Source organism: Eublepharis macularius, chromosome 14, assembly GCF_028583425.1.
Source record: "Eublepharis macularius isolate TG4126 chromosome 14, MPM_Emac_v1.0, whole genome shotgun sequence".
NCBI lineage: Eukaryota > Metazoa > Chordata > Lepidosauria > Squamata > Eublepharidae > Eublepharis > Eublepharis macularius.
This window is the reverse complement of record NC_072803.1, coordinates 34,147,963-34,171,128: the sequence shown is the minus strand read 5'-3', so window position 1 is coordinate 34,171,128 and position 23,166 is coordinate 34,147,963. Positions and strand designations below refer to the sequence as shown.

Here is a 23,166-nt window from a genome sequence, read left to right as displayed (position 1 = left end):
GTGACTTCATTCAAAGACCACTGGGATTACTACACATGCATAGAAAACACTGCAGTCCCCAAGGTAAAAGACCAGCAGCTATATATCTGCTGAATGGCAGCATCTTGTTCACACTAATAAAACTGAAACCATGGGGGCCTGTTCTCTATCTGGTCACTCTACCCCCAATTGCCATAATTGTCCATAATAGCAAGAGACAGTGGACAGTTATTTCACCCTCTTCAAGATCCAATCCTTGGTAGCCTCCTGTAGACTCTCCCGATACCAAAAGGATAAAAGCATTTTTATTTATTTCCTATTAGACACAATGTCTGTCATCTCCATGCACATACATACACTATCCAAGCCATGCTGCCATCTCATCGACATCTTCAATGCATCATCTTTCCTGACCACAGCCTGCATATTCTTGAGTCAAAGCTGTTTTACCAAATGACAAAATAAGGTTAAGAAGCACCATCAGGCAGGGTGAAGATGGGTGGTGTTTTCAGTGGGAGGGGGCGGTAAAGGTGGACTGGAATTCAATTTTGCTGTCCTGAAAAGAAATGTATGATTTTTCATACCTGCAGCAAGTTCTGGGAAAAGGTTCTGAACGCTGCTGGAAATGGGGCAAACCAGATGCAGTGGGTGGCTACTAGTCAGCTCCTGTGCTTTGTCTAATGTATCACCTTGCACTCCCTCCTCAGCAGTTTTCACAATTTTGTGGAGGTTGAAGGCCTGTGATGCACAACCATGTATAAATGCAGACCACCTCTCTGAAGCACAAAGGAAATGCTACAACAGAGACTGGATCCAGTGACTGACTTTGAAGACACGTGTGCATGTTGTAAAGGTGGGCTCAGACTGAAGCCACAAATATGTTCTGTTTTAATTCTTACAGCCTCTGGAATATTTACCAAAAAGACAGCATCACTGAATTTAAGAGGCCTTACTTCTAACAAGTGTTCGTGAGGAAGGCAGGGTATAAATTCGATACAATAAAAATAAAACCTTGCTTTGCTACTGAACAATCACTGGCCACAGAACAGGGTGAAGGCAGTGGGGTCCTACTTCTAGAGAGACTCCACCACCACCCAGAGATGCATTTCATTGTATTAGTCTCTCATGCATTTGTCCAGCAGTCGGAATCAGAGGCTGATTCACGCATTACAGAATCCATGTGGCAGCCACCAGTAAACAGAAGTGTACCTGGGAGTTTCATGCTGGGGTCTAAATTCCCAGATGTGTGGGATCTGATTTGGACTGGGACCACAGGGAGAAGGGGCTCATGCCTTCTCCCTGCACCATTTCCTCCAATATAAAATACCTCTGGAAGCTGCTATTTGCTCTGGTGGGAAACTTCATGCGTAACCACCACTGGTATATGTGTACATCCCCAGTACGACAAACAGCAGCTTCCTTAGGCCATTTCAGGTCAAGAAAAACAGCAAGCCAGAAGGCTTAAACCACCTCTCCCTGTAGCCTCAACTCAAATTAGGCCTATGTGCACCTGGGAATTAAATTCCCAGCACAGAACTCCAGATGGGTCCCTGATCCATGTCTAGCAGCAGCCAAGTGTCTGCCATGGGGACTTAATGTATAAATACACCCTGAGTGGGAAGAGGTCACCTGAATGTGTTTGCCTTATTAGCAATTGTTCACCCACCATACCTTACCAGGGGGACTGGATTCACATCACTTATTTTTTTTAAAAAAAACACCAAATGGTTAAATGTCCTCCAATTTGAGCAAAGATTGTTTTGGTACAGCCACTGGTCATTACTTCCAGGGTCGCAGCTCCAAACCACATTTTCAAAGTCTGACAACCTCATTGGTGCATTCAGAAGACAGGCCAGTGTGCCACAAGTGTCAACTCAGTGTTACCACACTAAGAAACAAAACAAAATCAAGTGTGTAAAATTGGAACAGGTTTAGAGCAGAAGGCACCAGCACAAAGCTATAACCTATTCATATTGAAGCAATGCGTGAAGAGAGACAGAGGAAGGAAAGAGGGAAGTACATAACACATACTCTCATGCAGAAGAAGCTGTGCTGCAGCAGCTGAAGAGCACGAGCGTGCATGCACACACACAAACACACACACACACACACCCTGTTTTCTTAGCCAGACATCACAATAAATACGCACTGTACACATCTTGTTTCCCTCTCCATCAGGCAATCATTTTTAAAGAGAGCTGAAGATGCTATGAGAGACGGTGCACTGCCAGTAGTCTAGACAGTCTCTTTTGCCCCACGGTTGTCTCCAGTTAAGCGGGTTTCCAAAGTACTACCACAGACCTTGTTTTCCAGAGACAGCAGTGGGATGTGCTCTCTCAATACAGGCCAAGATGCTTCTTTCAGCTCCCTGAAAAACCTGTTTCCAGCCACTCCCCCAACCAAAACATTTAACTAAGGTCAGGAACTGACTGAATATGGGTATGAGGCCAACACCCCTTTTCTGACTTTCACAGCAGACTCTTGGCTGGATTGAAGCAGCAACTCTCTTCCAGTCTTTGGAAAAAACAAGAGAGTCCTGTGTACCAGGGGAAGAACACTGAAGGAGGGGGAGTTCACTCAGCTTCCTTCATCATACTGTCACGGCAGCATCTCCTTCTCCCATCCCCTCAGGACTGTGAAGGAAAACAACCAAATGCCAGCCACAAAGGGAGAAGGAATTCTACCAAAGGGGTAAAATTAGCTATTGAACCTTGACCAACGTCCCAGTTTCCCTTCGTGTGTTCTCCTCTCCCGCCCAAGAGCTTTGAAACTGAATTGAGTTGGAGATGCCACATTTGCCCAGGTTGGAGAAAAGATCCACAGAGGCCACAAAAAGGAGCAACCCCAGGGGGAGATGGGAGCAGAGGCAGAGCAGGAAGTGAGGGCATAACTCAAATCTTCTCTTGGTCACAGGAGCGTCTAGGTCCGGACTTGGAACTTCCCAGCCTTGGTCATGTACTTGATCCCCTTGAAAGGTTTATATTTCTCTCCATACATGTCCAGGCGATTCACTTTCAACCCTAGGAGGACATAAAATTCAAGAGGGAAGTTGCTGTTATTATGGGCCCCGAGATGCTGGGGAATGCAGGAACAGATCGGGCACAGAAAATTAAACATGCACTTGCTTAATCTGCATCATTTATTTGGGTCTGGCAAATAATGGAGAAAAACAAAGAGTGATGCAGGAAACCAATACCTTCACCCCCCAAATAATAAAAAAAAATCTTAATCCCCATCCCTCTTCTCTGTCCCCCTGGGGACTTTTAACAGCCTCCAGGGAAGCCTCCTCCAAGTTCCTCATCTTCAGACATCCAGCAAGTGGCTAAAAGCAGCAGGGCTCACTCAGTGGTGGCACCTAGTTCATGGAATGCCTTGGCTGGGAAGATCTGCCTAGCTTGTTCATTGGTCTTTTTAAGGCTTTTGTGCTGAGAACTGACTGCCTGTTGTTGTTTTTAATACTCATTTAAATTGAGGGATCAGATGAATATTTATTTGCAGCGTCTATAGATTTTTTTTCTAAATGTAAAATTTACAGTAAAAAAATACAAACCCATGAAAAAACAGAGACAACAAAACTAAACAAATATGGGTTGCAGAGGCAGGCAATGGCAAATCACCTCTGTTAGTCTCTTGCCATGGAAACCCCACCAAGGGTCACCATAAGTCAGCTATGACTTGACAGCACTCTCCACCACCAATAATAACAAATCTCCTCCAAACCTCTACATGACTGAGAGAATAAATGTCTGTCCACAGAAAGAGATAAGGGAAGAACACAGAAGCAGCTTCCCAGGAGACAGTAATATACAGCTCCTGGGCCACTACAGAAAATGCCCTGCTCCTGGTAGAGGACAACTGTACCTCCCTAAATGAAGGGAGTAGATTTTAAGGGTCTGGAAGCCTCATATGGGAGAAGGCAATTCTTGAAGTAACTGAAACCCAGACAATATGGAACTTTCAGGACCAAAACCACAACCTTGAATTGGGCCTGGAAACCAACAGTTAACTGTAAATATTTTAGAACTGGTGTTAATATGTTCTCACTGAGTAGCAGCATTCTGCACCAGTGGCAGATTCCAAAACCTCTCCAAGGGCAGACCTATGTAGATAGCATTCCACTATTCCAATCTGGAAGTCACCAAGTCATGAATTATAATTGCCAGGTCTTTCTGTAGGGGACACAGCAGGTGAATCATCTGATAAAAGGCCCACCTCGCTAGCCAAGACTTTATAATCCAGGAACAATGCAGGTCCTGCAGCACCCTCAAGCTCCAAACCAGCCCCTGAAAGGAATATGCAATTCCCTCAAGGACGGACATGTCCCCAACGAACTGGCCCCACTGGCTCCCCTCCCCCCACCCCCCACCCCCCACATCATCGATTCTGTCCTATATGGGATGAAGCTTTGGATTCTTCACCTTCACGTCCCTCTGCCCTCAGGCACCCATGCAGGGCAACAACGGACTCAATGGGTTCTGATGAAAAGGAGAAATAGAACAAGGAGTCACCTCACCAGCACAACGAATGACCTCCCTTTGTATTCCCCGATGACATAATATTCAAAAATAAAGTCACAGTAAATAAAACCCAGCTGAATTCAAGGTTTACATACCAGAAATAGCCAGCTGTTGGATTTTGAAGTGAAGATTGATAGTGGGGTTCTCGTCAGGCTTAGAGGCTCCCGCCTGGAGACTCATCGTCCCCTTCAAACTTGGCAACTTTTGGGGGTTGATCTTGCCCACATCCCAGGACAGCAACTTCACAGGGAGAGAAGAGAAGAAGGAAAACAGGTGAAAAGAACAGGGGTGCTGCGTCAGGGCAAAGCAAACCAAACCAACGTAGTTTCATGCAGCACGAAGACTGGGATTGGTGCCTTCAATGTGCAGGAAGTAAGGAGGGTTGCCAGATCCTCACCCAGATAGGAAACAATGTGCTTTTACATGCTCTGAGGCACAGAACAAGCAACATGGGCTACACTGTGAAGGAAGCAGAAGGAGGGGGGTAGAAGGGTCTTGAAGCCAATGTCCTGCTCTCCAGTTCCCACAAAGATTCCCTGTGGCCTGAGATGAAGGAAAGGAGGTGACAAGCCCTTGGCCTCCCTCCCTCTTCCCTTCAAGGCAGAGCTTCAGGGTGTGGCTCTTTGGCCTCTCTCTTCCCCTGCCTTCCATCAGCAGATCTGTTTCCTGTTTCTTTCGTTTGTTGCTCCAGCCCATTTCCTTTACCACATACACAAACAGTTATTGTTGGTTAAGAAAGCGTCTAGGCATCTCTGTCGCCTCTGAACCAAGGCTGTCTCCTGCTCTCTCTGACTCCCCAGGTCAATGGCACAGTCTCCCATAAGCTGAAGGGGCTCCTGACTCTCCGGCGACGACCCCACTGGGTCAGGGTCTGCTTCCCCATACGCACCTACTCTACTGTCCCATCCACTGATCCTCCTGTTGCAGGGCAAGATAAGGCCAAATTGACACTGTCCAACACCAATGCAAGAACTACTTTCTGTGGCTTCCCCCCACATTGCTCTGATAAGTGTCTGAATTCAGGAGCATGGCGGCAGGGGGAACAGGTGAGGCGATTCAGGGACGTGACTTTTCTTGGTGCCTTAACTGTTCTGAAACATCCTGTCCAGGCTTCAGGCAGGCACCCCCGGTAGGAAACATCTCCTACAGCACTGAATGAAGGCAGTCAGCATACAATGGGCATGCTTCCCACATGGCATCCTTGGCATGCTCTCAGTGGTATGCTTGGAAAACAGACTGCTGTTTTTAAAAACGCATAGATAGCTTCATGTGTGCTTAAGCATACCAGCAGGACAGCCTTTCTGATAAAATAAAGTCTGGGAAAGTTTAAAAACTTTGGAGGAGAGTTGAGTAACTCCTCACTAGAAACATCCCAGACACTATCCAAGAGATGCCCAATCATTTCTGCAACCATATTCTAAAACCCATGGTCATGCATAACATTATAGGTGCATGCTTTACCAGTGACAAAGAAACGAATCCTATTCAGAAATCCTATTCAGGAGTCAACTCAAGTCTATCCTGTGAGGCTTGCTCCCAGGAAAGCACCCTTAGGGTTGCATTGTAAATATTATAGCCCAGTGCATGCAGAAAATGCAACCAACATGCATTTCTTTGCTAAATTGCAAGACAGCCAATTTTAACTGGTGAGGGGCTGAGTGAAAGGTACACTTTTAGGTGGGTTTTTTTGTTGAATGCATTTTGATTTGGGTAACTTTTGAAGGTATTTTAGTTCTGGGGTATCATTGAAATATGAAAATATTAAAACGTTGCCTATCCTTTGAACAGAGTGCCAGGTTTTATGGATTAAATGGAAAGTTCTCTCAAAAGGAAGCCTACACACCCTGGTACTCTATACTTTTATTTACAATTTAACTGATCAAGAAAGCATCTCTGTGCCGTCTGTCTCTGGAGGTCAGGCAGCTGGCTGTAAGGAACAGGTCTTCCCAGTGGTGGCCCCTCGTTGTGGAACTCCGTGCACAAGGAGCCCTTCCAGATCTGCTCACTCAGTATCAGCTAGCTAAGATTTTCCTGTCTGGGCAGGCCTTTGATTTACTACTATTTCAGACTACGTCCTGGCCATCTGACTGCTTAAATCTTGGTTTTAACTTTGAAAGAAAATTTTGTGTCAAAAGATGCCTTGGGAGTCCTTGCGGCTCTAAGAGGCAGAATAGTAAAATATGAAATAATATAGCCAGGAGGGTTTGGTTGTGCTGCAATGGGTATGGAATATGATTTTACATAACTTTAGAAGATCTCCCATCACAGAATAGAGCTAAGAGAAGTACAACATACAATTCCTGGTTCTCATTCCCATTTGAAAGTTACCATTCGAGTGGCAGGACTATGAAGCAGATACAAGGAATTACTTTATCCCTGCATTTCTATAGAGCAAACCATATATGCGCCTGGTATGGGTTGCCCACCAAATGGCTGCACTCAACTGGAAATGGGGAGTGCCATTTAAGTTGCATTGGCACCATGTTTGCCCTCTGAATACTAGACAACTCTATGGTGGAAAAAGGTTCAGAGAAGCACTGAAATGGGTTGAGGAGCTCCTGTTTCATCTTTTCCCAGAACAAAAGGCATGAGAGAAAATGAGGGAGCAGCCTGGATGCTAGACTCCACGGCTTGCTTGCCTCTCACCTTTGTAACAGGATCAAAGGTGTGTGTTCCCTGAGAAGGTGTAAGGGTCATGTTGAGGACACCTTTGGGCATCTGGCTGGCAACTGTCACGCCCTCCACAGTCTTCCCCATCGTCTGTTTGGGACCCACTGTGATCTCGAAGCGGCCCAATGAGCTGCTGTCTCGGAAACTGATGTTGTGCTTCACATAAACAGGGATGGCCACCAGGCTGGAACAGAGGACAAGAAGAAGGGCACTATAGCTGTGCCAGCATCAAGCTGCATCCTCACCTACTTGGACACATCTAACCCTGCTCAACAGTGAACACAGAGAACCTGCCTTGGCTAGTAATTCCCCGTCATTAACAGAGATGCACCCACTGCATGGGTGCACTAAAAACCAGTATTTTCTCGAGGGCAGAACTTTGCAGCCAAGTGCTCCTTCTTTCAGTCAATGTACTGGGTATTCATTGGCTTGCCGTGCAATTATTAGGTAGTCTGGTCTGAAGTTTGACATTCTAAGAACTCTAGATTTCTAGTCTAAAGAAGAAAAAGAAAAAAACCCACAGGCTTTTCACTGTAATCCCAAATGTATCAACAGTGGTTTCTAAGAAGCCTGAAAAGATGATTGCCAGAGAGCAAAGGAGAGCCGCTTCAAGGTGCTGGATAACTCTCTTTAGGTTATCATTCTGGGCTTCTAACCTCCAATTGGTTTTATTCTTTGCCACAAAAAGACCAAAGCTTTTGAAAAACAAGATCTTAGAAACAAATTACACAAAACAAGAAAATATGTTAAATGTACAATGTATTACAACTAGGAAATGTGGGGCTCCTCAACAGAAAATCTGGATATTGTGCTGATTAAAAATCGGGGCGGGGGCGGGGGAGGGAGGCTCAAGCCGAAAGAAATCTGAGCCTGGGAAAATTCAAGCAAATACAACCAATTAAATCTGCTTACATCTATATTTTTAACAACATTGTTGAACTCCAGGGTTTTTTGTGGGGGGGAAAGGGATCAAGGCATAAACACATTTGAATTTGGCAGGACGCTTAATACTATCAATTCAAATTTATCAAGGTTATGTTTTCTAAATATGAAGCTGTCAGATATATCACACCATTGGTCCAGACTGGCTCAGACTGGCAGTGGCTCTCCAAGGTCTCATATAGAGAAAGGTCCTTCCCCAATGGCTTACTTGAGATCCTTTACCTGAAAGAGTTAAGGACTGAACAGGGGAATTTCTACAGGCAAAGCAGGTGCTCTACCACTGAGCCACAGATCACCAATATTTTAAACAATTTGAAATGTATGTAAAATTCTTAAATTTTTGATAGATCAAGATGGGTAGCCATGTTAATCTGTCTGTAGCAGTAGAAAAGAGCAAGAGTCCAGTAGCAAATTCCTAATTAGTTATGTTGCTTTTTAAAAGACCTTGTGAGGGACATCTGAAAGGACTTGGGAAGGACTGTGTATTGCTGTAAAGCCCTTGTGGTGAAATGATTCCTCATCCCACAAGCTGTTCTGTTAAATAATGATGGGCGGGGGATTAAATTTGGATTTTTATGCTCAGAGGTTAATTTAAAGCAGTCTCTCCAGAGTGAGTTTCAGCTGAGAACTCACCCACACAGGAAAATCAGTTGTTGATTAGACAAGTACCTAAACCCTGTCATGCTGTTGGGTGTCAACTTGGCAAAAAACTGAGGAATTCTCTACCAAAGGGCACCCATGAAGGAGGGCAAATAGAACACATTAAACTGCTAGGAAGCTTGTTGCTTATATTTTGAGTGTAGTCTAAATACAAGAAATATTTTTTTCAGCCTTATTTTTAGGGGAAAAGATCCAAAACACCAGAAGCCATTACTTTGAACTCACTCCTGCCCTTACTTCTGAGCACTGACATGATAGGAAAGCAGGCGGAAGTTCCCATCTGGAGGGATGAAAGAGAGGATTCGTTCCGATTCCCAGCGCTTGAAACGCACACAAGGGTGGAAGCTGACATCATCCAGCAACCTGGGATTCTAAAATTAACAGGAAAAAGGCAAACACTCCTCAGCAGATCTCACCAGTTCTCTGTTCCATCCTCACCAAAATTCCACATTCAGTGGGATGAATCTACTTCATTCCAGAAGTTTAAGCTCTTTCCACTTCCTCTCTTAAGCCCTATCTTCCTTCTCTAGCCACCACATACCCAGCGCCACATTCTACCCACCTCTGCAGGACTTGCAAAACCCTGGATTTCCCATTGTCTGCAATAGTTTATTGCTCCTGCCCTCTCTGTCTCTTCTATCGGGATGGCCTCAGAAGGTCTGTTTGCCAAGGTCACTCCATGCTCAGTAGCCCAACAAGAAGACCTTCCAGCTTACCATAAAAGAGAGAGTAAGATCTGGCATCCCAGTCAGTTTCACACAGGCATCGATCACCCCTTGAATTTCAGCCGTAATTGTGGAACCTGCCTCAGAAAACAAAAACCATGCAGATAATGGAGGAACTTGTGGCCCTGACAGAAGCTGCCAAGGACAACAGCAGCCAATGGCAACAGGGCTGGTGGGTACCACTCAAAACACACATGAAAGAACAACTGGGAAATCTTTTTGGGGGGAGGGAGAAATGCAGGAGATTTCAAATACACCTCCCCTTGGCGAAATACCATGGGAATACAGCATCTTGTACCTGATTTGTCAATGATGGCATCTATCTCCTCAATCACATCAAAATAGGCCTCGTTGTTGGTGTATTTCACGCCAGTCCGTCGCCAGGGCACCACAGACAGCTGTCCAGTGGGGAGTTGTTCTCCTACATTGGTGCTTCCTGAAAGAATGTAGTACTTATTACATTTTTACTTCCCTCTTCCTCCAACAACATAGTAACATTCAATTTATATACCGCCTTTCAGGACAACTTAACACCCACTCAGAGCAGTTTACAAAGTATGTTGTTATTATCGCCACAACAATCACCCTGTGAGGTGGATGGGGCTGAGAGAGCTCCAGAGAGCTGTGACTGACCCAAAGTCACCCAGCTGGCTTCAAGTGGAGGAGTGAAGAAGCTCATGAAGGTCACATGCTTGTCCCCCACCTTCCTTTTATTCTCACAACCCTGTGAGTTAGGTCTGGCTGAGCGAGCACAATAGGCCCAAGGTCACCCAAAGAGCTGAGCAAGGATTTCAACCTGAATCTCCCCAGTCCTAGTCATACTCAAGCAGTTTTGCTGACCTGGATGAAGAAGGCTGGAAATAAAGAGGTAATTACCTTAACTAATCAGTACCATACTAGACCCTCCATTCATTTACAATATTCATGGACTACCTTAGCACTGGAGGGGTGCCAAAATTCCAACTGTACATTGCAAGCGGAAGTTGCCAGGGAATAAATCATCCAAGAGACACTGTCATGCAGGTAAATTCCCCTGACATCAATTGGATCTACTCACACGTCAATCTGCACCAAGCAAATATGACATGGTGGATACCCTTTTCAAATATAAGCACAACCTCCTTGTCCTAAACAAAGACCTGAGATTAATGCAAGTACATACCTTCAAGCAGGCTCAACTGATGTTGAGGCTCATCGCAAATAAGCTTGATGAGGTTTGCAAACCTGAATACCGTTCCCTGCACCTCTCAGAGAACTGACCCCCTATGCAGTTCAAGAAGAATCATGTAACCATTACATGATTGTCGAAGGCTTTCACGGCCGGAGAATGATGGTTGTTGTGGGTTTTCCGGGCTGTATTGCCGTGGTCTTGGCATTGTAGTTCCTGACGTTTCACCAGCAGCTGTGGCTGGCATCTTCAGAGGTGTAGCACCAAAAGACAGAGATCTCTCAGTGTCTTTTGGTGCTACACCTCTGAAGATGCCAGTCACAGCTGCTGGTGAAACGTCAGGAACTACAATGTCAAGACCACGGCAATACAGCCTGGAAAACCCACAACAACCATCATTACATGATTCTTCTTGAACTTAACCAAAAGTGCTAATGGAAAAAAATGTTATCAGTATGTGAACTGGTCTAGCATGTGCAGAGAAGATCCTTTGAGAAGAGATGTTTGATGAACATCCTATAATGCAATATATTTAAAAGATTTATATTGCACTCTTAGTTTTAAAGCTTCTACTAATAAAAGAATGAATATACATTAATAGAATCTAACACTTTAATGACACTGTACAACTGGTGTTCTGGCTGTTGCACAAAAAAAGGGGACTTGTTATCTCAACCTCATCTAGAGGAAAACTGATGGTGTCCAAGAGGTAGAGGACAAGAAGGATGGAGTCCTTCCTTCCTTACTCTATGTAGTTTTGAATAAGCTCCATGGATTTCAGGGGGACTTTCCTGCTCCGCCTGGGAGAACGTATCTCCTGGGTGATTTTCTAACTTCCATACTCTACTTTCTATTGCAACAGGCAGCTGAAATCTTTTTTACATTAGTTCTCTCCTGGTTCAGCTCTTAAGACCTGGCCCACCAAACAGAATATTAAAGTACTGTGAGTCAGGGACTCCAGGAAACTCAAGGTCTGATGCTGTGCCCCTCCAAGCAAGCTCCCTTGAACGGTGTGCTTCACAAAGTGCCCTTCAGGCAGCAAAGGGATCCAGTAATTCACCTGTAATTGTGTTGACAACTGTTCTCAAGATGGTGGGAGGCTTGATCAGCTCCTTCAGGATGTTGGACTCGGTAGCCAGTGGAAATCCATTGTCCAGCATTTCTTCTAGTACCTCATAGACCACCACCACATTGTCCTTGATGACTACTTCAGAGCAGACTCCAAAATAATCCTGTGAAGAGAAATAAAAATATTAACCGGCCTACGCATTTGAGTGCCCTGAAGCACTGACAAGGAAAAGGTCCCCTTCAGGAAGCAAAGAGAGGCATGTCATGAGGTAAAGGAAGTGAGGTCTCCTCAGACTGCAGATTTTGAGTGACATGAAGCAAGAGTGACAGGCATTTCTATCCACTGGGCCATAATCCAACACAAAGTTCTCCTGCACAAGTAGTGGAGGGAATTCTACCATGACCATAGGGGCACAAAATTCCCACTTGGAAGTGGACTGGCCCTGGGTTATTTGACCCACACTTTAGCACAGCTCCTATTCTTTCCCAAACAGGTTTCTCCATGGATTGTGCTCCATGTTAACCAACCAGTGTTGTTTAATGGTTTCTATTGTAAGAATACGGATACATGGATTCAGATCTCTCCTCTTCTACAAGCTCACAGGGTGAATTTAGGCCCAGTTATGCTCTCTCACCCTAACTTACCTCACAGGAACATTTAAGAGGATAAAATGGAGGAAACAAGAACTATGCCTGGAAATTCTTGAAGGAAGGGCAGAATATAAATATAGAGAAAGATGAGGCGGAAGATGCCATTTGGATTTGCTGCCTCTGCCACCAAAATGTCTTGGGTTGGCCCTGAACTGTCTCTCCCAACCACCACCCTACCCTGCTCATGGACATCAAAAGCTGTCTTCACTTTACAATAGACAGGAAGCCTCAATGGTAACTAGAGTAGAAACCAGGCACATCAATAATGGAGGCCAAGATAAGAGACTCTTTCCCTGCGTTCATCTGGCTGCATGCTCATCAGGTTACAACTCAAATGCTACCACTGTTCCTTGTCAGGAAGCATTTAGCCAGAATGTCTGTCATGAAATGGGCCCTAAGGATACACTGGGAATTATAAGACAAGACAATGCAACAAAAAACTCAGGTACCAGGAATCTTAACATATTTAAAAGTATGTGTTTTTTAAAAAATTAATAAAATGGAATTCAACTTTAATTATTTTTTTAAAGTGACAGGTACCCAAGTGCTGAGCACCCCAGAGGCTTTTTAACTCCTGGATCAGAACAGAGGGGACCAGAAAAGCGATCCTGGAATTCTGCTTTCTTGTTTTTATTTATATTTCTCCAACAGGGCCAAGCCCTCAGAAGAAGTAAGAATCGATGTGATGTAAAGGCTAGGGCATTAGACCCAGACACCCAGGTTCAAATCTGCACTCATCTCTGGGTGACTAGGAGGGGGTGGGGTCTCTCTCGCTCACTTGATCTACAGAATGAGGTGGTCAACTCTTGAGGTGGTAGAATTGGCTGGACCACTTCAGACTGCAGATAGGAAGAGTCACATTTTAATGTTCCCTTATGCAAAAGACAGCCCATTCGTGGGAAAGATTCTGACCTAGCTCTTTGCATGCTGTGCTATTTTCTACTTACAGGGAACTATTATTGTAGGGGAACTTCAAAAATAATGTAACCTGCAGTCTCAAATATTACAAGCCACCCTATCACTTCGGCACTCAGACTTCATTAGTGCCTCATTCTGCTTCTTGTATAGACCAGTTCTTACACACAGTACGGCCCTCCTTGTCAGCTGTACTTAACAGCATTGCAGACATGGGTCAAGATATACCAACTTCAGCTTTCAGCTCATGAAAATTTTAAATGGGGGAAAGTCTAGGAATCTACATGGACTTGCATGACAATGCATCACAACAAGCCAGTATGGTGTAGTGGTTAAAAGCAGTGGGACTCTAATCTGGAGAGCCGGATTTGATTCCCCACTCCTCCACTTGAAGCCAGCTGGGTGACCTTGGGTCAGTCACAGCTCTCTGGAGCTCTCTCAGCCCCACCCCCCTCACAGGGTGATTATTGTTGTGGGGATAATAATGACATACTTTGTAAACCACTCTGAGTGGGCATTAAGTTGTCCTGAAGGGTGGTATATAAATCAAATGTTATTATTATTAAATCGAATGTTAAAATGCCCTCTAATGATGAACCAAGTTTTTTGTTCCCTCAAACTTCTTTAAAAATGTTGTTTGTTTCTGCTAAACAGAAAGAAGAAAAAAACCTTGTAATAATAACATTAATAATAACATTTGATTTATATACTGCCCTTCAGGACAACTTTTAGGACAACTTGTACTTGTTGTGATTATTATTTTCTTGTTTTTATTGATTTTAACTCTTGTTCACTGCCCAGAGCCCCTGAGGATGGGCGGTTTATAAATCAAATTAGTAATAATAATAATACTCTCCTTTCCTCAACATGGGCTCCATTCTTACCTCATTCCCACCCTCAGCAACTACCTCAGTGTTCCTACCCTCCTTTCTCTACAGACCAGTTGTCCAAAGTTCCTTTCACAAGCCACTCTAATGAAATTTGGAACAAGTTTCTGTGATTATGAGTGTCAGATTAGGTTGCTGTGAAGGGAAAAAATGGAAGAGAGGAGCATGAGGTAAGCCACTTGGAGACCCCATGGGGGGGGGGAAGGTAGGGGTATAAATAAAGTTTTTAAAAATTAAATAATTTGTTAACCCCCAACTTCTCACCAAAAACCTCCCCACCAAGTTGTATACATAAAATGAAGCATAGAGAAGGAGTTGGTTTTTTGCTGCAATTCCCCCCAAATTCTCAGTCATATAACTTAGCACTCTGTGAGAAGGCCCGGGGGGGGGGGGCGGGAGAAGGGTAGTCGTAAACTGAACCTGGCTGCAATTTTGAGTCATGCAAGAGTTCAAAGATGTTGATTATGAACGCTACAAAGCAGAAGACTGAGGTCTGTGTTCCAAAAGCCTGAGGAGACTGACGCTCCTGCATTCCCGTGACGGGCTGGTGGGATTTGTTCTTTGGGAACACAGCTTTGCTAAACAGGACTCTCTGAAGTGGAGGTCAGAGATCAAAATGCATAATCTAATCCCGTGATCAAGAAAGGAGAGCCACAGACCAACCTTGATAGCACTTTTCATTTACTCTGCGCTTTCCAAAAAAAAAATTTGTGTCAAGGGTGGAAAAATCCAAATCCCCCCCACCCTTAACTGGCCAGTGAAAATATAATAAGTAAATAACTGATAAATTGTTGCCTTTTAGCAGTGCCTGATATCTGCATCTTGAGATAATCTACCTTGTTGTCTTTAACGGAACGGCTGGCCCTGCGCATACCTCCCACCCTGTCACCTCACTAGTGGTGGAATGAGTACTGATGGCAAGACCTGGGCTCAAATGCCCGCTCAGCCACGAAGCTCACAGAGTGACCTCGGGACAGTTACCTTTTCTCAGCCTAACCAGTCTCACAGGGATGTTGAAGGTACAATGGAGGGAAGGGAAGGGGGGGGAAATCATGTTCACCACCCTGAACACCTTGGATTCTGCCTCCTCCCCCCTCCCCCCTCCCCTATCTGCCCCATTTTGAAGCTGCAAGAACACAGGACAGATTCATTAAATTCATTGTATAGTTTGGCCCAAAATTTTGTTTGTTTGTTTATGTCATTTATATTCCGCCTTTCTCACTGAGACTCAAGGCGGATTACGTAGTGTGAGATTAGTACAATCAGTGGCAAGGACAAGGGCAGGCATTTCCATACAGTGTCAGGGACATTTCCATAAACAATGTCATAGGGGTAAATGAATACAAGTTTACAAAGACATAGTATTAGCAAGGATCCAATATGGGGTTGAAGAATAGCTGGAACAGAGCACAAACAATTCTAGGACTTACATTAAACAACATGAGGCACAGGTAGTATATAGGAGTACATATTTAAAGGTTTGAAGCTAGATGGAGCAGTTTCCGGCAACCTTTTCTATGAGAGCAATAAAACAATTTTTATACTAATGTGGTTGATCAGAAATACAGCAAAGCCAGCTTCTTCTTATTTTCTGACCTGTGGGGAGTTTTGCCCGCTTCTCCTGTTTGTGGCACTGCATTTGTGAACTAGTGTACATACACTTATCACAAACTTCCTCTGTATGGATTACTCTCCCAAACAGGAGACACCATTGTTCTGGCTCACAGAGTTCCAGAGAAACAGAATGCCCTGCTGGCAGCTCCACAGAGCTAAAAAATGGAGGGGCTAGCAAGAACACACACTGTGGCCTCAAGTTGAATTGGGCCCCTGCAGACTTCTAAAGCCCAGACGCAACATTTTAAAAGTACTGCATTGCTTGACCCGAAGTGGTACAGTATAATGAAAGGAATATTTCCACCTTGCCCTTCCTATGTAAAATGAGAGTTAAAGGTGAATGTATGCTTCATGCTTTCCACGATCCTCGTTCTTGTAATTTGCGCAATCCAATTTCTTCTCCCCCATCACTTCCCTTCCTCCCCTCTTTGATAGTTAGCTGCCTTCAACATTCAAACTAATCCATACTATGGCAACCCTGTGGCTGGACTACTGTAATATATTTTATGCGGGGCTGCCCATATAATCACAGTTGGTGTAGAATGAGGCAGCTAGTCTGCTGACAGGAGTTAAGCATTTTGAACATGTTATCCTGTGTGACTATTCCATGCTCAGTTCAAGCTGCTTGGTGTTAACCTTTATGACCACTCACAACTTGGTACTTTCACACCTGCAGGACTACTTCTAGTCATATGAGCTAATCATCAGACCTGGGACTGTTAGTAGTTCCCCCACTTAAGTCAGTAAGACCTGTTTCATCTCAACTCGTGCTTTGTCCACGGTTGCACTTGTGCTGCGGAGTGGGTGTCTCAAGGAAAGGCATTGACTTTGCATAGGTTTCAGAGGCTCTGCAAAAGCAAAGCTCAGAAAGTGAAAGTTCTGCCTTGCTACTTTTTCTTTGTATATATTTATATTTTTGATGCAATATATTATTTGTTTTTAAATTTAATATAAGCTGCTTTGAGCCCAGTTAATTGGGAGAGAAGTAAGATACAAGTATTTTAAATAAACAAACATACATTCTGTGCCTGCTAAAGAGCAAAGAACATGCTCAGGCCTCATTAGGCCATTTGGAGGGGCAGCAGGTGGATCCTAGACCCACACTCTGACAGCCCCACATCTGGGGAGACTCTTCAGTCCCACTCCATAAGAGTCTGTGGAAAACCTTGCCTTATTTGAGGGTAGTAGCCCTGATTGCTGCCTTATAGATAGGTACTCAGCTGTAAAGTTTGCTATGTGGTGGAGGGTGCCATCAAGTCACAGCTGACTTAAGGCGGCCCCCTGGTGGAGTTTTCATGGAAAGAGGCTAACAGAGGTGGTTTGTCATTGCTTGCCTCTGCAACCCAGGTCTTCATTGGAAGTCTCCCATCCAATTACTAACCAAGGCCAACCCTGCTTAGCTTCTGAAATCTGACAAGATTGGGCTTGCTTGGCTATCCAGATCAGGACAAACTTTGCTATAAGAGGGGATAATACATGCATATAGAAGTTCAGACAGAAAGAAGAAGTAAAAGATGTAAAAAGGCCATGAAAGCAAGAGGACCATAGGTCTGTAACACTGCCATGCAGAACCCCAGAGTACACAAGATAAGGACAGAGACCCATGTACAGCAACAGCCTCAAGAGATACTGTGTTTCTACCTTTAATGTGCTAATTTAACAACTATCACAGAAAAGAAATCCTAAGTCTCAATTAAGTCCATGTTGAATAGAATCAAATTTGCTAGTGAATTCTAGTTCAGTACTCCCTACAAGCAATATTGGCTCTAACATATTGCTCACATATTCTGCAAAATAGATAATTATCTGTCTCTATCCACACTTACAATTTTGGGTTGTGCATAGATATTCAGACTGTGAATAAGAAGCATTTCGCACATCACATAAAAACAAATCTAAGTTTGCTACTCAGTATATACTCATAAGGAAGCTGTAGACAATTCTGGTTTCTTAACAAGTGTACCTTTGAGCGTGCAAACAAATATTGGCTGCATGCATATAATATGGCTCTTCTTTTAATGGCATATTCTTGAATTACGTGTATATCTGAAAACTGTCCTGTGTGAAAGAACGCTATAGTAACATGATGTAGGTACCTACCTGAAAAGTGTCCACAACCCGATGAAGGAATTCAATGACAAAGAGTGGAGGAACCTCTGTCTGGATCACAGCCACAAAGAAGATCTTGTGCCGATAAACACTCAAGAGGTAGTGGTGAGGGGTGGGGATCACTGGGGGCACATTTTCTGCCTCCGAAGCTCGCTCTTGGGCCTCAAAGAAGTAGTCACAGACTGAGCGACTGACCACACTTTTCCAGTGCTTCTCCAGGAAGATGTCCCCGGATGAGTTAATCAGGAAGAGGCTGTGGATCATGGCTGGTCCAAGAAGAGGATGGATGATGGAGACACTCTGCCAAACCAAAGCAGTACTCAATGGTACTTCAAAGCTAGAGAGAGACCCTGACAAATATGATTTAGAGGGAACAACAGGCTTTTGCTTAGGAAGGGAGCCCTTTGTAGCCATCCAAGATACGCACCTACTAGAACCCGAGCAAACCCATCCCGTATCTCCAAACATCCCCATCAACTGTCAGCTTCCCCATCATAAGCCCTTACCTCCTAGGATCACAAACTCCTCCTCAAAGCTTTTCCCATGTCAAGCAATCCCTTAAAATAGACCGACAGCTGATTTCACATAAGCAAGCCTCCTTTCTATTCTCTCCATGGCTGCGAATGCTGATGCACAACTATGTGAGAAACACTAACATAACTGGATTGCAGCTGTGGGACGAAAAAAGCAGCAGCAACTGTGAAAATGGCTGCTGGCAGTTTTTTGCCGTGTATTAACTAGTCCACACAAACATTTCTCACTTGCATGATTACATGCAGCTATAAACAGGGCCTGCATGTGTGAAGTGGATCCAATATCTGTGAGCCAAGTTTGAATACCAAGGGAGGGCAGAGAGGGGGTTCCTGGAAGCCATCTCTCTAATATGTCAAAAAGAGCAGCAGATCTTTCTGGCAGGTCAGCCACATTATTTAAATTTACAATACTGCATCTTTTTTAAAAGTTGTGCTACTATCACATGTCTTCTTTACCCAACTGCCCTCAAGTCATGGCCAAATGTCCCACACCACAGCACTTCCATCCACTCACTGCCCAAGGACAACTACTGCAAGGCTCTGCCCCAAGGGATTCCTCATCCCCAACCTCTTCTCCAGCACTTTTAATTCTGTTCTCACCCCCCTCCTTCATTTCTGAAGGATCGCTCACGCCTCCCCATTCTGAGCAGAAAGCAGCCTGTAAGAACTCCCCACTACAATCTTCCATCTCTCCATGGACCTAACTTGCACCACTCCCTATCATCTTGTTAACCCTAAAAGCACAATAATAATAATCAGGGCTCATTGCGAGGGGGAACGCACAGGAACACAGTTCCGGCAGTTCCTCAAAGAGGTCACATGTCAGGTGGCCCCGCCCACCTGACTCTCGGCCATTTTGGGCCCATTTCAGCCTGGATTGGGGCTGAAACGGCCCGGATTGGGCCTCTGACAGGTGGTGGATCACTCGCCCACTCAGCAGCGGCACGATCCTGACCATTTTGGGCCCCTTTTTTGCCATTTTGGGCCGAATTTCGGCCCTAAATGGCCAAGATTGGGTCCAAAATAGCCAGGATAGGTGATGCCAGAGGGTGTGGCATATGCAAATGAGTTATGCTAATGAGTTCCTCCAGCTCTTTCGCTACGAAATGACCCCTGATAATAATATAATAATAACATTCGATTTATATACTGCCCTTCAGGGCAACTTAACACCCACTCAGAGTGGTTTACAAAGTATGTTATTACTATTCCCACAACAAACACCCAGTGAGGTGGGTGGGGCTGATAGAGCTCCTAGAAGCTGTGACTGACCCAAGGTCACCCAGCTGGCTTCAAGCGGAGGAGTGGGGAATCCAACCCAGTTCTCCAGATTAAAATAATAATAATAACATTCAATGTACATACTGCCCTTCAGGACAACTTAATATCCATTCAGAGTGGTTTACAAAGTATGTCATTATTATCCCCACAAACCCTGTGAGGCATGTGGGGCTGAGAGAGCTCTGAGAGAGCTGTGACTGACCCAAGGTCACCCAGCTGGCTACAAGTGGAGGAGTGGGGAATCAAACTCGGTTCTCCAGATTAGAGTCCCACCTCTCTTAACCACTACCCCAAACAATGACAACACCACAACCCGCAACCCAACTTTCACAAGGATCTTCTAAGCAGCCTTCTCATTACCGCAAAGCCGCTCCCTCAAACTATCTGTGTCTCCAAGGCCCAGAGCCTTAACCCACATTAATCCCATTATTTCTACGCATTCCAGTTACAATGTATTTCATCCCAGAGCCAACTACTACCGCCGTTTCCAGATCACCCACTCGTTGCCCACTACAACCTTTCATGTCTCCAGAATTCAGGGCTTTCATCAGACCCAATTACCTCTCCCATGTTCTTCCCTCAAACCTCCAGAGACCTTAGCCAGAGCACCACATGCCTCCAAGTACCCCCCTCCCAATGCTTTATTCTCAAAGCTAATGCAACCCTTTGTATTTACAGAAGCCCCAAGCTGCATGTTTGGCTATGAAGCATCCTCACTGCAACACAATTATCCTCTCAAGCAGACAAACCTGAACCTGAGCATTATCCATTCTTTATTCTCCTTCCCAAAGCTTCCTTTAATGCAACCCTTCCTGGCTGTTTCCAGAATCCTCTAATCCAGAGGTGGGCAACCTTTTTGCCCCCCCCCAACTCCCTGTGAAGCTAGCAAGAAAAAAAGGGTGGAGAGACAAGGGCTGCATTTTGCCAAACACACCGGGAGCAACCTGAGCTCCTATGGCACTGCCAGTGTCCTGGGGCTCAGCAAGTGGAGAATCAGTTCTGTATACCAAGCAAAACAGCCTGGGGTCCCAACATTTAGAATGCATGCCAGGGGGTTGCCTATGCTTGCCTACCCCGCAACAACTATAGGATGTGCTTCTCCTGTATCCACTCTTAGGCTGGCCATCTGTGGGCTGGGAAATTCCTGGAGATTTGGAAGTAGAACTTGGAGAAAACAAGGTTTGGAGAGAGGAGGAACCTCAGCACAATATAATGCCATAGAGTCCATCCTCCAAAGCAGCCATTTTCTCCAGGAGAACTGATCCCTGTAGTCTGGAGAGCACTTGCCATTCCAGGAGATCTCCAGGCCCCACCTGGAGGATGGCAAGCCTGTCTGCTCTCCAACCCTCCCTTTCCCTTATGCCACCCTCTACACCTCTCCCCCAGCTCAAACCCTTTTACTCTGTCACACATCCCCAAACCTGCAGCCATCATTCCCCTAAGAGCCACCGTCAAACCCCGCAGCACCCCCTATGCAGCCCCCTTCCAACCCATCTTCCTCCTGCTCCCCTCACCTGGTTCAGCAGCTTCCTCCAGAACCCGCTTCAGCTTCCCTGTGAAAGGGGTCAGCCGGCACCGCCCACTTAGACCAACACTCGCCAATGATTGGCTGAGAGGTCAGTATTCGATTCCCCCGTGCCGCAAGTAGCATCCACCGCTTCGGACTGGCAAGAACGGTGGCAGTAGGCGGGAATCAACTCCCCCTCTCCGGCCGTTGATAGGCTAGAATGAGGAGGGTTACCGCTTTGAGTGGCCTCTCGGTTGGCCAATCAGCGTCGAGCAGAGGCTAACGCGGAACGGGGAGTGGCTGGGGCAGGTTTTCTCGGAAGCCAGTGGAAGATTGCGGTCAGGTCGCCACGGGCGCCTTAGCAACGAGCCTTCTCTGCCACCCAATCCCTGCCTCTGTCCGCCCACGCGTGCGAAGCGCATGACAGTCAGCTGTAGCCCAGCAGCGTTTCCCGACCCCACGTTGTGTTAGCACTGGGACAGTTATTAGCACAGCACTAAAAACAGCGTTCTTAATGTAGCTTATTAAAATTATTTAATTTTTTATTGTCCATCCTTTTATTATTTGGGAGAAAGGACGTTTTAAAATAAAACAGCATAAAAATTGCAGATAGAACATTATGCTATATGAATAGTACAATGTAGTGTTGCATGAATATTGTGTGCGCGTGCATAAAAGCAGTAGTTTTCTGCCAGAAGATAAGGAGATAGGCAATTAAAATATTGTCAGAATAATACAATGTTGCTATTGTTTTAATATTAGCAGTATATAATATAGCAACGTAGTATTATGATAAGATGTTCTTTGTGTTGTGAAATGGACAATATTCACAATATATCACATTTTTATCCCACATTTCAAACAATTCAGAGATACATGATTCTGTTTCCAGTTTTACCTTCACAACACTCCTGTGAGATAGTTTATGCTCAGAAATTGACAGGCCTAGGGTCGCTCAAGGGGCATCATGTGGCTGAATGAGAATATGAAACCAGGTCTCCACAGTCTTAAACTAACATGCTCAAAACTGCATCATATCAGTTCTCTGAGAGATTAAATACCATAATTATTTTAATAATTTTTGTGGACCATTGTTACCATCATAATCTCCCTGTCTTTTGCTATTTAATATTTTTAACATAATACAAACCAGAAAATTACATTTAAAATATACTAGCAATACACTGCCTGACCATATATAGAAGGGGGCCTAAAGCTACTGTGCTTTTAATACAACAGCCCCAACTCCAAATTTCTAAGAAGTCCAGGAGTTTTTCAGTTAGGTGGTTAATAGTAGATAAGATTCCTTGAAAAATAGCTTGTCCCCTATTGCAGACGGTGTCCTTGAACTTTCAGTTCATGCATAGGAATTGAATCAATGTTCTAGAATAATCCCAGAATCTTCTGTCCTGAGGTTCTAAGGCATATATGTCAAGGTTCATCAGAAAATTATGTCTGTGGGGAGAGGATTTCCTGAAGGCAGACCTTATGAAAACCACTGCTTCAAAAGTAACACATTTTACAAGGCTAATGTCCAGTGTGGCTAAGAGGAAATTAACAAACTCTGAGGAACAATCTTTGCTGGCTCTGTAGAGAGGTGAAATTGACAGAGCCTTTGGCCCTGTCTTTTTAAACTACACTTCCCGGCTGGCACTGTGGCTCCCTACACTTGAGCGTTCTTGTGTAAGATGCCTCATGTAGAGACACTCTTTGTGTCACATCAAAAATGACAAAGCACCTGGAGGCTTCTTAAGGACTAACCATTTCTGTTAGTCTTTAAGGCACCATGGGACTTGTTTTTTGTATTTGCTTTTAACTGTTGTGTAGATTAGATGAGGAAATTTCTGCAGATGCCGCTTGCCTCACCCCTCCAAGGCAAGGCCCTCCCGATACAATTTAAGATACCATCAGACTCAGGCCTAGATTATGTAATTTGGGCC

General features: G+C 44.7%; 1 protein-coding gene across 1 annotated transcript; it reads right to left on the bottom strand.

Annotated features, from left to right (window-relative positions):
• Positions 1-273: 273 nt before the first annotated feature.
• AP3M2 (adaptor related protein complex 3 subunit mu 2) lies at positions 274-21,341 on the bottom strand. The gene is made up of 9 exons (XM_054997805.1): positions 21,234-21,341; positions 17,897-18,205; positions 11,722-11,893; positions 9,792-9,929; positions 9,485-9,570; positions 9,006-9,139; positions 7,143-7,350; positions 4,592-4,736; positions 274-2,999 (listed from the first exon to the last, which is right to left on the bottom strand). Exons 2-9 carry the CDS (start codon positions 18,167-18,169, stop codon positions 2,899-2,901), a joined length of 1,257 nt encoding a protein of 418 aa, XP_054853780.1. The 5' UTR covers positions 18,170-18,205; positions 21,234-21,341; the 3' UTR covers positions 274-2,898.
• Between the last annotated feature and the right edge of the window lie 1,825 nt (positions 21,342-23,166).